The sequence below is a fragment of the Myotis daubentonii genome, chromosome 10 (genome assembly GCF_963259705.1).
Source record: "Myotis daubentonii chromosome 10, mMyoDau2.1, whole genome shotgun sequence".
Lineage (NCBI taxonomy): Eukaryota > Metazoa > Chordata > Mammalia > Chiroptera > Vespertilionidae > Myotis > Myotis daubentonii.
In genome coordinates, this window is record NC_081849.1 from 11,857,568 (window position 1) to 11,875,425 (window position 17,858).

Sequence of the window (17,858 nt, forward strand, 5' to 3'; positions counted from 1 at the left end):
TTCAATTTCTAACCTTACTATTTTGACCTAACAAAGAAATAAAAATTTCTGAATGTATTTGACACATACATGGCAACTTCAGATTTGCAAATATCTTTAGATTTTTAGCCTTGATTTCTTAAACCAACCCATAAGTTTTTTCTAATCATGAGCTGAAAGGGTCCTCAGTGGTCAAGTACTTCACAGCTCCTGCTATTTGCCCAAGAGCATGTGGTGTTCAGAAGATGAGCCCCAGGTCTCTTCATTCAATTCAGTAATCTTCCTGCAAATCTTCCCTGCTTTTTCAAATGCATCTGCCATAAGAAACATGCTTTCTAAATTGACTCAGTGCATAAAACTATGACGTGTTTCACGAGTTATTACTATCCTCCTTTGGTGCAATAGGTAATACTTTTTATAGTTTCAATGCCCTTCTTCCTTCTTTGTTTAAAAATGCTGGATCTGTCCCATTTGATTGATTTCATGATCCACGTTTTTAAATTTTTAAAAAAATATATTTGTTGTTAATCCTCTGATAAGGGGTTAATTTCCAAAATATATAAAGTACTCATGTAACTTGAAAAAAGGAAGACAAACCGATTTTAAAAAATGAGCAGAGGGCCTTCATAGACACTTTTTAAAGAGGACATATAAATGGCCAAGAGACATGAAAAAATGCTCAACGTCACTAACTATTAGGGCATAAACATTTTAAAAATCCATCTATGCCTGTGCTTTCTAAGTTTTTGTTTTATCTTAAATAAATTAAAATATACTATGGCCCTAGCCAGTTTGGCTCAGTGGATAGAGCATGGCCTGCCAACTGAAGGGTCCCAGTTTTGATTCTGGTCAAGGGCACATGCCCGGGTTGCAGGCTTGATCCCCAGTGTGGGGGAGGTGGGGGTGCCGGAGGCACCAGATCAATGATTCTCTCTCATCATTGATGTTTCTATCTCTCTCTTCCTCTCCCTTCCTCTCGAAAATCAATAAAAATATTTTTTAAATGATAAAGAAAAATAAATTATACTATGCATTTTAGTATAGTTTCTGAAGGAAATAAAAATTAAAACACATCCTATCTAAATAAAAGAGTAATATGCAATTAGCCGTCACTCTGCGACAAAGATGGCAGCGCCCATAGCGGCTGGGCAGGACGCTGGCGGTGTCACCCCAGCAACATGAGCCCAGCAGGCGAGTGGGCTGCAGAGAGCACCCAGAAGGGCCTGCTGGGCGGTGGCGGTGGTGACTCGCAGGCAGGCAAGAGGGGCCCGCAGGCAGCACCCAGCAGGGCCTGCTTGCTCATCCCCATGGTGTGGAGCAGGCAGGCCCCATAGAGAGCAGAGAATCACAGGGAGTGGGCCCAAGCTGTCAGTCAGTAGCACGTCCCCTGAGGGCTCCAGAATTGGAGAGGGTGCAGGTCGGACTGAGGGACCTCCCCGCTCGCCATCCCCCTCCCCCCTTGTGCGAATTTCGTGCACCAGGCCTCTAGTATTCAAATAAAAAGGCCTTGAACTTACATAGGATAATTGGTAAACAAATGTGCATTCGTATTTTGAGTGTTAAAAAATTCTATCAGGAAAACGTTTACTCTTCCTACTAATAAGAAGAGCCCTACCCACTCCTGTAGCCCTCCGCCACCTGCTTGCAGCTTGCTGCCCCACCCTCCTGCTGATTTGTGATCTGGTCTTTATGCAGTTGGTTGTTATGCTTCACAGCATCACGACCATTTGCATATTACATCTTTATTATATAGGATTGCCAGCATTTGGAGAGGCCAATTCTCAGTTTGAATGAAACATTTTTCAAGTCATTATTGATGCTACAAATCATGTTTTTATGTTTTGGAGGTAACATTCAACATTCTAAATTGATACTTTAATTAATCAACTATTTATTGAAATTCAAAATCTCAAAGATCTGTTTAACTGACTTTGCACGATACCAAAACTTGACTAAAAATTTCATTACGATAATCAACAAGTGGTTGGCATCAGTCAACATGTTTTTTATAATATAATTCTATTTTTTTACTTGCATGTCTCTAGAAACATGGAACCTCTGAAAATCCAGCAATGCAATTTTCATGTACACATAAATCTTACATTGGAAAAATTGTCATAACCATAAATTGAGTATAGATAGCAGTCAGTATCATGGACAGCGTCTGATGTTACCATTAAATTTGTCAATATTGGTGTCACACAGAAAGACCCACATAATCTGAGGAGACTAATTAACTTATTTTTTATAGCTCAAAAGGACAACTGTTAGTAACAACCTTGATGCTTAATGACAATCAGCCTTGAATAGATATTTTAAAATGAGACCAGAAGTAGCCTAATCTTTACCATAAGCTGATAATTTCCTATTCATTAGTCCTTCTCTGCCCTCTCCCCTCCCACCCATTTTGGGGGGTAGTAAAACCATAACATTATTATAGAAATTATTGTTGAACTCACGGGTCATTAGTCTTTGGAATAAGAGTGCCAAGCTCCTTGATTCTGTAATTAATATTATACCGTCTTCTTCTTTCAACTATTAAAACAAAATTATTTATTGTTCTCATTAAAATACAATTCACTTTTGAATAGCTGTAAACTTTCTTAATAATTTTAAAAACAATAAATGAAAATTTCCATTTAGTTAAAAGAATATTTCTTAGAAATAAAATAAAAATTTAAATATATTTTATTCTGAAAGTGTAAATAACAATAGTAGAATTATATTTCTATTATACACAATGTTTTAAAAATATGTCCTCCCCAAGACATGTTTTTCATTCCTTGAAATGCTATAATATTTACTCATACATATATATATATATATATATATATATATATATATATATATATATATATATAATTATTTCACATATATGCATTTGTCAGTCCAAAGGATTATAATCTTTTGATGTCTGCACCGTACTTAACTCTTCTTATATACTTCTGGCCCTAACACAAAGTTTGGCACATAGTAGCTGCATGTGCCCAACTAGACTATGACCTCCTGAGGGCAGAGACAATTTCTTTCTCATTTTTATAACCCTAGAGTGCTTGGCATATAGGAGGAGCTAAATAAATCTATAGTGATTAGACTGTAAATATATTTCTCTAATATAAATTTTCTCAATAATATATAGAGCAGTGATTTTCAAACTTTGATGTGCATCAGACATACCTGGAAGTATTGTTAAAATAGATTTGTACCCCACATGTAGAGATTCCAATTTTAGTAGGTCACGGTTGGGGCCCACGAATTTGCATTTATAACCAGCTTCTGGGTCATGCTGTTTGTCTAGGGCCCACACTTTGAGAACTACTGATATGGATTCTTATATGCATTTATTGCTAATGGAAATTTAGTGCATCTAATAAATGTTCAATAATTGTCATATACACAAATATGTAGTTTCCTATATTGCCCTCCTCTAAGAGCAGTCATGGAGTATAGAATAGTCTTATAGCCTGGTACAGGGAACTGAAGACAGAAAAATGTCAGGAAGAAAAAGAAAATCATATATAAAAATATTGGAAAACAAACAATACATGTTTGAAAATTAAGATCTGCTACCAGAAACACGGAAAGTCATGAAATACTATCAATTGCCTTGGTGAACCTACTCTACAAAGCAATTTACCATGAATGGATTTGACCTTCAGGAATAATACATTGAAATTCCTCTGAAATTAGAATATAATTGATTTTTGAGAGAGTTTAGTTTCCCTCTTTATCAATATTATTTTTCCTGTACATGTGATTCAAAAAACAATGACACATTAAAAAAAAAACACTGAAAAGAAAATAAACAAAGGTAAAACTGTTAAAAATACATATATATTTCACAGTGAGAATTTATTAATAATTCTATGTTCACACATACTCACTCCTATATTATAAAAAAGAGTTTTAAACATGAAATGAGGAACAGCTATGAAGGATGTTCCCAATTTTATCTCAGAATAAGGGGGAGGGCGGGTGAGTCCTATAATATTTCTCCAAAATCTATTATTTAAATGCACTGTATGTAAAATATCAAAGATTTCTACTCAATTTAGACTGTGCTCAATACATGTTTAATGGCTAATTATAATGAGATCTTTAATTTCTCAATGTTTTCATATCAATACTAGCTACTTTTAAAAGAGTCAAGTTTTAAAAAATTGCTAGGTTATTTCATGCCAGGTCTGGTTTGACTCTTCACAATGTTTTTGATATGTTTGGTCATTCCTGTCCTTAGATCCAGGCAAAAGGGGCCCTATCCACACTTAGGAGGAATCACTTTTGCCTTTTCTCATCACACCCATGCCCGCTGAGCCAGGCAGCCACAGGGCCAAGTGAACCCCTTCTCATCTACACCACTGAGTGCTTTGCAAACACCCTAGGCCCACTTCCAGAGCCTGGGCAGGCCGCGTTCCAGGTCCCTCTTCCTGAGCGGGGACTGTGGCACCAGTGTGCTCACCCCTAGGCCCAGGATGTGGACAAGGGGCAGTTGTTTGCAGAGATTTGCATGGAGCTTCCGTGTACTGGATGAGGTGTTCACACTCATGCCTGAGGCCACAGGTAACATATGAATGAAATATGGGCCGAAACCGGTTTGGCTCAGTGGATAGAGCGTTGGCCTGCGGACTGAAAGGTCCCAGGTTCAATTCCGGTCAAGGGCATGTACCTCGGTTGCGGGCACATCCCCAGTGGGGAGTGTGCAGGAGGCAGCTGATCGATGTTTCTCCCTCATCGATGATTCTAACTCTCTATCTCTCTCCTTTCCTCTCTGTAAAAACTCAATAAAATATATTTAAAAAAAAACAACAAAAGAATGAAATATGGGGTGAAGACAGGTGAGATGAGCTGACATCTCCCCGCCCTAACATTACCACTCAGAACTCTGAGGATCTGAGAATTTTAAATTCACATCTAGCCTTCTAACACTCAGGAAAGATTGAAAAGATTTTATTTTATTTTATTTTTTAGCATTTCTAGCTTTTAAATACTAAGGCATCTGATAGGTAGGACTTCTGTCTTTCTGACACAATCTTCACAAATTTTAGGAGTTGTCCTAGATTCCTCGTATTTAAAATGTGAATTAATGTTTTAACTCTGATATCTCCAAAAAGCAAGATTAATCAGTAAGGAAAGCCAGATTAGAAAATACTTCAATAATGGACATCCCCAGCACCTATCATACTTTATATTAAATGGCCAGTTGTTGAAGCTGTAGACATAAGAGTGAAGAAGAAAAAAGCAAGGAACGTAATAATTAGCAAGCTAAAACTAGGAGAGAAGCCCATGGTTCCTTCATGTATTAATTCTTTCCATCAATAATTAGCTCTCATTACTCATGTTCTACCTGTCTCATAATCTGGACCAAAGTGTATCTGCTCTGCCACTAAGCGCTATCAGAATCAGATAATTCCCCTCACCACACCTGTCCCAACAACTGTTACAACGTCTTGCCAGCCCATTCCTCAGTCACATAGTCAGCAAACTGAGTACTCTGTGACACAGGCAGGTGCATATGAATAAACAGATGCAGGCTTGTGGAGAATCCATTCCAGCTAATCACATGTGAGGAAATTCCTGGTTTGTTTTAGAGGATTTATTATTTTTATTTTATTTTATTCTTGTGAATTGGGTCCCAGAACAAAAAGGCTTCACACTCAATTGGTCAAGCTCAGGTGAGACAGTTAAGCACTTGAAAGATGACCAAACACTGACTAGCTCAACATTGCTGCTACACTGCTTCATTTGCTTGTATTTCTTCATCTCATGGGACCTGTTACCAGAGTTAAACTGGACCCCTTGGAAGGCATCCGAGACATTTTTTTGGACAGGTGGAATTCAGCAATTCAACGTAAGTAATCCTTTTCAAATAACCTATCATGAGGAAGGAAAGAGAAAATTGACAGGAAGATAAGAACCTGAAGTTATGTTTCTTGTTATTTAAGTGGTGTATACTTTCTAAAGTCACTTTTAACTTTTTACAGCTTTGAGTCACAACAGAGTTCAAATGTAACTAAATGCACTCATCTCCTTCACACACAGCCTTCTTGAGCTAAAGTGATCAAGTAGAGAATTTGAGATGTCTCACTTTGTAAAAGAGTATAGCTTTTCTGAGAGTCCACATCATTTAAATTTCCCCAAATAGCTCAAGTATGAGCATGCACTATCAAGTTTTGTCATATGACCTCAAAATACTTATGGAGCGACAATGAATGACCACCCATTTTACCTCCATGCATTTCTTCTTGCATTACTTAATTTTGTTTGGAAAAAAAAAGGAAAATATACTCACTGAGGTTGTGGTTGTCCTTTTTTTGTCTCTCTTTTGCCAAAGCTCGAGTATCCGTTCCTGATCAAAAGGAAGATAGTTAAAACAATTCTTAGTTCTACTTCATACCCCTTTAATCAACATAATTTAGGAATATTAGGTAAAAATATAATATTACTTGCTTCAAATGGTATATTTTTATGCAGATATTTAGAAAAGGAAGCATAGTACTCTTAGTAGGAGGCAATGGCAAACTCATCAGACTTTGAGTAGTAAAACCTGAATTTGTATTCTGGCCCTCTGTTTAATAGCCATGTGATCTATTATCTAAATTCTCTGTGTCTCAGGCTCTTCATCTTCAAAACTGGTATAATATTGAGATGATTAAAAGAGGTATAATGCACAGCAAATATTAAACTGCTCAATCATTATTATTTCCAGAACTTTAAGACTATTCAACTTTTTTCCAACCTAAACTTCTACAACATACCTGTTTCATAAATAATTATGATTTCTACAATCTAAGTTTGGGAGCTAAGTACATTTTTTATATATTGCTATCAAATAATTCCACCCTTCCAATAAATGACACTTTATATGCTACATGGTCGTGAGCATTTGTGAAAGCCTCCAACATAGCCCACAATGATTCTCATTCGTGATAGTCACAGATTTGGTAATTCCCTCTCATGTTAATAGGGATTGACCAGTGAAACCAATAGAATATTGTGAAAATGGCATGTGGCTACCAAGACTAGGTCATAAAAGACATTTTCAGCTACCAATTTGCTGTGTCTTGGGTCACCACTTGTCATGTCATGATGACATTTGAGCAGCCCTATGGACCTCCACATTGTGAAATATCAGGATCACTTGCCAACGAGCAGCACTAATTTTCAAGACCTTTGAGCAAACCACCTTGGGAACACATCCTCCAGCCACTCTAGTGTCCAATGTCTATCTCCAGCAAACATCTTGACTATAGCGTATGAGAAACTCAGAACCAGTTTCCTAAGCCATCCCTGGATTTCTGTCCCCATGGAGATTGTGTGAGATCATAAGTGTTTATTATTTCAAGCTGCTATGTTTGGAGATAATTTGTTATATAGCAATAGATAATTAATACAGTGTTCCTTGAATTATTCTAGTTTTTAAACTAAGTAATACATGAATACATTTATTTAAATGTGTTCATTTCAAACTATAGTCATTAATTTTAGCTTAAATTATTTGAATGCATAGATATTTGTAAGTTATTGATTAGACTTCCAGAATGGACATATTATATTTACTAAAAATGTTAATATTAACAGTGTAAAAATTATTAAAGAACAATGTTTGGGCTCCAAACTTAAAAAAAAAATGTATTACAGAAATGTCAACTGAATTTTATTTTATTCTTTTTTTTAATCTTTATTGTTAAAAGTATTACATGTGTCCCCCTTTTTCCCCACATTGACCTCTTCCAGCCTGCCCCTGTCCCAGGCCTTCACTAGCCTATTGACTGTGACCATGGGTTGTGCATATATGCATACAAGTTCTTTGGTTTACCTCTTCCCACCCATCCACCCTCCCCACCTTCCCTCTGAGATTCGACAGTCTGTCCCATGCTTCTATGTTTCTGAATCTATTTTGTTCATTAGATTCCACATATGGAGAAACTAACACTGAACATATAAGTCAAGGAACCCTTGTTTGATCCATTTCTTCCTCTACTCAGCTGGATGATTTTAGGAAAATAACTCCTCTAACCACTGGCTTCCTCATCTCTATATTGAAGAAACAAGACAATGGTCCTATAATGCCTTTGAACTGTAACAATTTTGAAAAATATTATTTAAAATAGAGGTGTTTTTATCCACTTGATAAATTAAATGTGAGTCTATTAAGAAATTCACAAAACAAGCTAAATGGGAAAATCTAACTACTTATTTTATATCAAAGTCTACATACAAAAGTACTAATTTCCCCAATCTATTAATCTATTATTTTTCAACCATGTTAACAAATTGAATCTATTTAATATCAAAATTAGCCTATATTACATAAAGACCTTTATATTTATATTTATTGAACACTAAGCTATACTCTTTAAATGTCCCCCATTTTAACTGAAAAATTTGTTAAAACTTTTAAATTTTTATTTAGCTAGGTAATATATGCTATACCTTTCTTATATAGTTGACTACAAAAGGATAAAACTATAAAAACAACATTACCTGTAATTTCTTTTTTCATTGATAAACTCCTCAAACAGGAAGCATTTGTAAGGCCCATATTAACTGATGAAATTCCCTGCTCACCACTATACACATCCAAAATATTTCCAGATAACTATAGAGAAAAAAGAAAGAAATGATCAATTAAAACTTCTGTGGGCATTGGTATATTTAGTTGTGTATTTTGAATTTGCTATTTGAAAATAATTTATAGCATATATTTTAATTTTAAATAATAGTATGAATTTACTTTTAAGTACCTATCCTATGTAATAAAAGCCTAATATGTTAAGTGTCCCATCTTTTAGTTGACCATTTAACCAATCAAAGCATAATATGCTAAGGCCCCTTAAACACTTACTATGACATGCACTTACCACCAGGGGGCAGAGAGTTGACTGGTCAACCAGTCACTATGATGTCCATGGGGGTTGCAGATGCTCTGACTGGTAGGTTAGCTTGCTGCTGAGGTCTGGCCAATCGGGACTGAGCAAGGTGGGCCAGACATACCCTGGAGCCCTCCCATGATCCCTCCGCAGCTGGCCAATCTCCTGTGTCCCTCCCCAGCCCTGATCGTGCACTGGTGGGGTCCCTCGGCCTGGCCTGAACCCTCTCACAATCTGGGCTGAGGGACACCGGAATTTTGTGCACCGGACCTCTTGTAAATAATAACCTTAAATGTAAATGGAAGAAATGCTCCAATCAAAAGACAGGGTAGTTGAATGGATAAGAAAACATGACTATATATATGCTGTCTACAAGAGACCCACCGGAGAAGAAAAGTCTTCACCCAGACTAAAAGTGAAGGGATAGAAAAAAATATTCCATGCAATGGAAATAAACAAACAAAATTCCTGGTATAGCAATACTTACAACTGACAAAATAGAATTCAAAACAAAGACCATAAAAGAGAAAAAAAGGTAACTACCTAATACTAAAGGGATCTATGCAATATGAGGAAATAAACCTTGAAAACATATGCATCAAATATAGGAACACCTAAATATATATAAACACACACATACACACACAAAAGCTCTTAGTGGACTTCAAGGGAGAGATTGGCAGCAATAGTGTCATAATAGGGGACTTTAACACCCCAATATAAAAACTGGATAAATCTTCTAGACAAAATATCAAGAAGAAAACAGTGAGCTTAAATAACACACTGAATCAGATAGATTCAATTGATATTTACATATTGAAAGCATACCTAGCATCTTCTCATGTATAAAAAAACCTATAATCAATATCATACTCAATGGGCAAAAGCTAAAAGTGTTTCCTTTAAAATTAGGAACAAGAGAGGGATGTCTACTTTCAACACTCTTATTCAGTGTAGTGTTAGAATTCCTGGCCACAATGATCAGACAAGAAGAAAAATTAAAAGGCATCCAAATGAGAAAAGAGGGAGTAAAACTGTCTTTTTTTTTTTCAGATGGCATGATACTATGCATAGAAAACCATAATACTCTACCAAAAACTATTAGATCTAATAAATGAATTCACAAAGTAGCAGGATACAAAATTAATATCCAGAAATGGGTGGTATTTTTATACACCAACTAGAGGCCCGGCACATGAAATCCATGTGTGGGTACGGTCCCTAGGCCTGGCCTGCGATCAGGGCCATCTTCCCTAGCTGCTCACAACCAGTCCCACCCCCCGGCACCATTGACCCCCAGTTCTCCATTCGCCATCAGGTGATCAGTGCCTGACGGCCAGGGGAAGGGACCGAGAGGTTGGCTGTTCCCTCCTGCTCACCAGCCCCACCCCCACTGCAGGTGGCCATCAGGCTATCAGGGCCTGCCGGCTGGGGAAAGGGACCAAGAGGTGGTCAGTGCGCCTCATAGTGACTGGTCCAGTGGTCATTCTGGTTGTTCTGCCATTAGGGTCAATTTGCATATTACCCTTTTATTATATAGGATAGAAGCCTGGTGCATGGGTTGGGGCCGACTGGCCTGCCTTGAAGGGGGCCCCAGATCGGGGTGAGGGGTCCCCACTTGTGGGTGGTGCTAGTCAGGGTGAGGGGTCATGGGGTTTGCAGGCCGGCCATGCCCCTGATCTGGGTGGGGGGCACTGCTGGGGGATGGGGCCAACCTGGGCGAGGGACCATGGGTGGTTTGCAGGCCAGCCATGTCCCTGATCGGGGTGGGAGGTCCTTTCTTGGGGGGCCTGGCTGGCCTGGGCAAGGGGCCACTGATGGTTTGCAGGCCTACCATATCCCGGCTTTGTCAGGAAGGACATCCAGAATGACATCCGGAAGACATCTGGTCTATCTGGTCTAATTAGCATATTACCCTGTTATTAGTATAGATAATAAACTCACAGGAAAATATAAGAAGAAAACAATCCCATTTCTTTTAAAAAAAAATTTAATATGTTTTAATTATTGATTTCAGAGAGTAAGGGAGAGGGAGAGAGAGATATTAACATCAATAATGACTGGCTGCCTCCAGCATGCCCCATACTGGGGATCAAGCCCACAACCCAGGCATGTGCCCTGACCAGGAATCAAACCATGACCTCCTGGTGCATAGGTCAACACTCAACCCCTGAGTCATGCCAGCTGGATAACTATTCCATTTCCATTGCAATAACAACAAATAAATAACATACCTGGAATAAACTTAACCAATTGTAAAAGACCTGAAAACTATAGGACACTGATGAAAGAAACTGAGGAAGATGCAAACAAGTGGAAGCGTATACCATGTACATGGGTTGGAAGATGTACAAAATTAAAATCATTAAAATGTCCATACTACTCAAAGCAATCTATATATTCAATGCAATTCCAATTAAAATACTAATGGCATATTTCACAGATCTAGAACAAATATTCCAAAAACTATGTGGAACCAAAAAGACCCTAAATAATATCAGTGATCTTGAGAAAGAAGAACAAAGTTGGAGGTATCACACTACCATATATCAAAATATATTACAAAGCAACTGTCATCAAAACAGCTTGGTTCTGGAACAAGAAGAGGCATACAGACCAATGGGACAAAATAGCCCAGAAATCAACCCATGGCCTTTATAAGTCAAATAATATTTGACAAAGGAGGCAAGAGCATACAATGGAGTCAAGATAGTCTCTTTAATAAATGATGTTGAAAATTTGGACAGGTAAATGCAAAAAAAAAAAAAAAAAAATGAAACTGTATCCCCAACTTACACCATAAAGAATAAACTCAAAATGGATGAAAGACTTAAATGTAAGCCATGAAACCATAACCATATTAGAAGAACAATAGCTAGTAAAATCTCAGACATCTCTTGTAGTAATCTTTTTACTACAATAAGTCTCTGAGGACAAGGAAAAAAATAAACAAAGGAGACTACATAAAACTAAAAAGCTTCACACAGCAAATTAAATCATCAACAAAACCAAAAGAGAACCCAGTGTATGAGGGAACCTATCCACCAATGATTCATCTGATAAGGGGTTAATCTCCAAAATATATAAAGAACTTATAAAACTCAACAAAAGGGAGACAGATAATCTACACTAATAAAAGAGAAACATGGTAATTGGCGTACAACCGCTACCCTTTTCATTGACTAATCAGCGAGATACGCAAATTAACTGTCAGCCAAGATGGCGGCCGGCAGCCAGGCAGCTTGAAACTAACATGAGGCTTGCTTGCCTCAGTGACGGAGGAAACCAACGTTCCCCACCTGCGGCTGCAGGCCTCTGAGCCTGCAGTTTCAAACATTTTAACAAATACCGCCAGACTTCAGCCAGCAGATTCGCAACATTGTATGCAAAGGCCAGAAACCTACTTTCAGCCGCAGAGGCCTAAGAGCTGGAGCCAAGCCTCAAGCTAAAGCTGGCCCAGAATAAAAAAAGAAAAAAGAAAAAATGGAGCGGTTGGGAACTTCAGTCACCTGCCAGCCTGAAAACAGCCCTCAGCCCCTCACCCAGACTGGCCAGGCACCCCAGTGGGGAACCCCACCCTGATCCAGGACACCCTTCAGGGCAAACCAACCGGCCCCACCCATGCACCAGGCCTCTACCCTATATAGTAAAAGGGTAATATGCCTCCCGCCACCGGGATCAGCGTGACAGGGGGCAGCGCCCAAACCCCCTGATCGGCCCTGCTCTGTGCCTGATAGGGGGGAGCTCCTCAACCCCCCCCCAACGGGCCCTGCTCTGTGTGTGATGGGGTAGAGCCATAACCTCCCCATCAGCCCTGCCCTGAGTGTGAGAGTGGTGGCACCCCAACCCCCTGATCAGCCCTACCCTGAGCATGACTGAGGGTGTCATCACAACCTCCCAATCTGCCCTGCTCTGTGCATGACAGGGCAGCGCCCCAACTCCCCAATTGGCCCTGCTCTGAGCCTGACCAGGGGCTGCACCTAGGGATTGGGCCTGCCCTCTGCCACCCAGGAGTAGGCCTAAGCCAGCAGGTCATTATCTCCCAAGAGGTCCCAGACTGCGAGAGGGCACAGGCCGGGCTGAGGGACTCCCTCCCCCCCCAAGTGCACAAATTTTTGTGCACCGGGCCTCTAATCAAATATAAAAATGGGCAAAGAATCTGAATAGACACCTCTCCAAGCAGGACATACAGATGGCCAATACACATATGGAAAAATGTTCAAGGTCATTAATCATCAGAGAGATGCAAATTAAAACTACAATGAGGTATCACCTCACAACTGTTCAGAATGGCAACTATCAATAAATCAACAAACAAATGCTGGCAGGGAAGTGGAGAAACTGGGACCCTAGTGTACTCTTGGTGGGGATGCAGACTGGTGCAGCCAATGTGGAAAACAGTATGGAGTTTCCTCAAAAAATTAAAAATGGAACTCCCATTTGACCCAGCAATCCCACTTCTAAATATATAATCTTAAGGATCCTTAAGGATCCTCAAACACCAATCAGAAAGAATGTATTCACTCCTATGTTCATAGCAGACTTATTTACAATAGCCGAGATCCAGAAGCCCAAGTGCCCATCAGTAAATAAGTGAATAAAATGCTGTGGTATATTTACACAATGGAATACTACACAGCTGTAAAAAAAAAAAAAAAAAAAAAAAAAAAAAAAAAAGCTCTTACCTTTTGCATAAGCATGGATGGATCTGGAGATTATTATACTAAATGTAGTAAGCCAGTCATAGAAAAACAGATACCATATGTTCTCACTAATATGTGGAGCCTAATGAAGAATGTAAACTGACAAACAAACTAGAACAAAAGGAATAAACTAACAAATGTCATAGGGGAAGGTGGTGGGGGGAATGGATAAAAGAAAGTGAAGAGATCAGCTGCTAAAGAACATACAGTATATGCATAGCCCATGAACACAGACAATAGTACGGTGAGGGCCCAGGGACAGGGGTGAGGACTGTGTAGAGGAGGGCAAAGGTGGTGATAATAGGGGACATCTCCCAGAGTGTCAACAATAAAAAATTTAAATTAAAAAAAATGTCATCTTAAAAATTATGAGATACCACTTCATACTCATTAAGATGACTTATCAAATGAAAGGAAAAGAACAAGTGGTGACAATGTGGAGAAGTTGGAACCCTGGTGCATTGCTGTTGGGAGTGAAATGACGTAGCCATTGTGGAAAACAGTGTGACCTTTTCTCAAAAAGTTCAATGTAGAATTACACCTCTATGAATACTAGTATACCAAAAAAATTAAAAGCAGAGACCTAAACAGATACTTACACACCAATGTTTATACTAACATTATTCATAGTAGACAAAGGATAGAAATAACCTAAATGCCCATTAATAGATGAATGGATAAATAAAATGTGTCTATATTATAACAGAATATTATAAAGCCTAAAAAAGAAATAAAATCCCAATCATGTTACGACATGGATGATTTTTAAACATTATGCTAAGTAAAATAGGCCAGACAGAAAAAAAAGCAAATATTATATGATTCCACTCATAAGAGGTATCAAATTAGGCAAAATCATACAGACAGGAAGTAGAACTTACTAGAGGCTGAGGGGCAGGGGTACTTGGGTGGCTATTGTTTAATGGATGCAGTTTCTGTTTGGGGATGATGAAAAGACTCTGGAAGTAGTGTTGATGGTTGCACAGTATTTTCAACTTACTTAATGCCACTGAATTATACACTTTAAACTGTATGTAATGGAAAAATTTTATGTACATTTTTACCATAATTTAAAAGGTAATAAGATATTACCCACGATAATTTGGCAATGCTTGTGAATGCTTAGACAAAGTGCATATTTTTTCTTAAAAAATAACTTATATGCATATATGCATAGCCTATGGACACAGACAATAGTGTGGTGAAGGCCTGAGAGGGGTAGGTGCAGGATGGAGGGGGTCAATGGGGGGAAAAAAGACATTTGTACTACTTTCAACACTAAAGATAAATTTTAAAAAGTATTATTTAGTGGAACTGACTGAAAAACAAATTAATAGCTTGAACAGTCTTTTGAATATTAAAGCTATCAAAATAAACTTTGAACATATTGTATATAAAAAATCTGGACATGATGGTTTTATGGGCAAAAGTGTTACATTTTCAAGAAAAAAAAATCCCAATTTTGTACAAAGATTTCCAGACAACAGAGACAAGAGGGAATATGTCCCAATTCAACGAGACTTAAATCATACAAAGACATTACGAAAAGAAAAATTATAGGCCCTTTTCACTTATGACTATAAATCTTAAGCAAAATTTTAGTAGCTATATGAATCCAAGAAAATTTAACAGGATAACTTCCTATAATCAAGTTGTGTTTCCCATAAATACATTTTAGGATGTTCAAAGATAAAAATAAATCTGTGATCATCTCAGTAGATTCAGAAAAAGTATCTGATAGAATTCAACCCATTGTTAATAAAACTCTTAGTTTTTGAGAAGACAATTTTTCATAATCCTAGAAAACTTTAACTTTGCCTATGTTTAAAATCAATGCTTACATATGAAAAAAATAAAATTTACGTCCAAAATTATTGTAGAGACATGTAATGAAAATGTTCATATATCCATTTACTCTTATTGGGCCAAAATACTGAAGGATAACATAAGTAATCTGACCTAAAATTCCACATCTTTTCCCAACTGTTTTGTTTTTTTTTATCTTTCCTTCCTATACACTATATTTGATCTATTACTCACTTTTGCATGTTTTGTTTGTATGTTTTTTAAACTAGAGGCCCGGTGCACAGGATTGTGCACTGGTGGGGAGCATGGCCAGCGGGGATGGGCTCGCTGTGGGAGCATTGCTCATCCCAGTCAGCAGAGCGGCACTCCCCCTATGGGAGCGCACTGACCACCAGGGGGCAGCTCCTGCATCGGGCATCTGCCCCCTGGTGGTCAGTGCATGTCATAGTGACTGGTCGACTGGTTGTTCCGGTCGTTCCACCATTTGGTCACTGGGCTTTTATTATATAGGATAATTTATAAGTTGAAATTGTATTCTCTGTTCTTGTACCTCATGATCTGTAGGGCCGCAAGCATAAATTATGTCCCTTTATCTAGTATCTCTCCAACCCTCTCAATTCCCAACTACTCCTCTAAGACCAACTTCTGTTTAAAATATACAACTTCCTCTGATTTATTCTAGCTCAAAATCTAAAGTATAAAATATCTCCTCTTTAACTCATATATTAAACTCAAATTCTTTTATATAGCTTTCAAAATCATATTGGCCCTTCATATCTAGTCAACATTATTTAACACTATTGTCAAGTTTTTTTAAGATTTCTCATCACCACATACACATACCCTAAGTCATGGCTTCCAACAAAAGATTTCAGACTCCAGTGGGAGGGAGAGGGCGAGGGTACAGTATTTCCACAAAGAATCTATGAATTCATACATAGAATATTTAAAAAATAAAATAAAATATAAACATCATAACAGATATACTTTGTCATAGATAGTTGAATATTTATTTTTGCCAGCTATTAAGCTAAGCATGCTTTATAATAATAACTAATAACATCTCTAATAATCTTCATAATAGCTCTAAGATGTATCATAATTACTATTTTAAATATAAAATAATTAAAACTCTAAAAAAAACCTAAGTAATTATCTCAAGGCCATACAGTTATATAAATAAGGGGCTTGGTGGAAGTTGGCAGCCACTGTGAAAAACAGTATAGAGTTGCCTCAAAAAAAAAAATTAAGACTGGAACTCCCATTTGACCCAGTGATCCCACTTCTAGGAATATATCCTAAGAATCCTGAAACACCAAGCAGAAAAAATATATTCACCCTATGTTCATAGCAGCACATTTTACAAAGGCTAGGATTTGGAAATAGCCCATCAGTAGTTGAGTGGATTAAAAAAGCTGTGGTGCATTTACACAGTGAAATACTACATGGCTGTAAAAAAGAAAGAACTCTGACCATTTGCAAAAGCATGGATGAACCTGGAGAGCATCATGCTAAGCAAAATAAACCAGTCAGAGAAAGATAAGTATCACATGATCTCACTCATATGTGGAATCTAATGAACAAAATAAACTGATGAATAAGATATATCCAGAGACAGAAGCATGGAGCTGACTGATGAATTTCAGAGGGAAAGCTGTGTGAGGGGAGGAAGGGGATTGATTAATGGGGGAACTTATATGCATAAATAGGGTGGTGAATGCCTGGGAGGGGCGGGAGTGGGGTGGAGAGGTTCAATGGGAAAAAAAAAAACAACAACAAAGGGGACATCTGTAATACTTTCAACAATAAAGATAAATTTTAAAAATAATAATAAGTGGGGGAATTGGTATTTAAACCTAGGCCTGTCTGACACAAAGGCTGGATTCTATACTACCGACCCTATTATAGAAAGGGTCCTTGCCGTAACATTTTTAATGGCAAGAACTGTTTTGAATGCTCAGAAAAGTTGGTATCCACGGGGCCATATTTTCTCAGTTTTATTCTTTCCAATTGCTGTTTTCTGCACCACAAAGTCCTCATTCTTTCATTAAGTATCAAAATCCAACCCATGTTCTAACCTCAATTTAAGGTCCAAATCATCTCTAACACACTTCCTCATGACAGTCTGCTTTATTTTCTTCACTAAAACTTTATAAGATTAATTAACCAAGCCATCATTTAGAATTTTAATTTATATATCATTCTACCCCTATTCATGTATGTCACTCAGCAAGAGAGAGGGCACCATAGTCTATACTCACCATATTTCTGAAAATTGACTATTTATCTGAAACCCAGAGAATTTTTTGAGATATATGTTTGTACATATGCATATAGATATAATATATACATATGTATTATGCATATTCTATATTTGTGAATGCATGTGATATAACTACCGGTATTTCCCAGATAATCTCATTATAAGGAAAGATATAAGAAGATGTATACATACTTTAACATATAAGGAAAGATACATATAAGGAAAATTATTTTCTTA

General features: G+C 37.7%; 1 protein-coding gene across 5 annotated transcripts in view; it reads right to left on the bottom strand.

The window, feature by feature from the left end:
* The window catches only part of TFEC (transcription factor EC), an 82,575-nt gene that overhangs the window by 10,923 nt on the left and 53,794 nt on the right, over positions 1–17,858 (bottom strand). For all 5 annotated transcript variants that reach the window (XR_009454688.1, XM_059711602.1, XM_059711603.1 and 2 more), the window contains 3 exons: positions 8,464–8,578; positions 6,269–6,325; positions 2,439–2,514 (listed from right to left, as the gene is read on the bottom strand). Coding sequence is in view for 4 of the 5 variants with exons in the window: in XM_059711602.1 (XP_059567585.1) it covers positions 2,439–2,514; positions 6,269–6,325; positions 8,464–8,578 (248 nt within the window). In the remaining variant the exon portion in view is untranslated. The remainder of the gene's footprint in view (positions 1–2,438; positions 2,515–6,268; positions 6,326–8,463; positions 8,579–17,858) is intronic.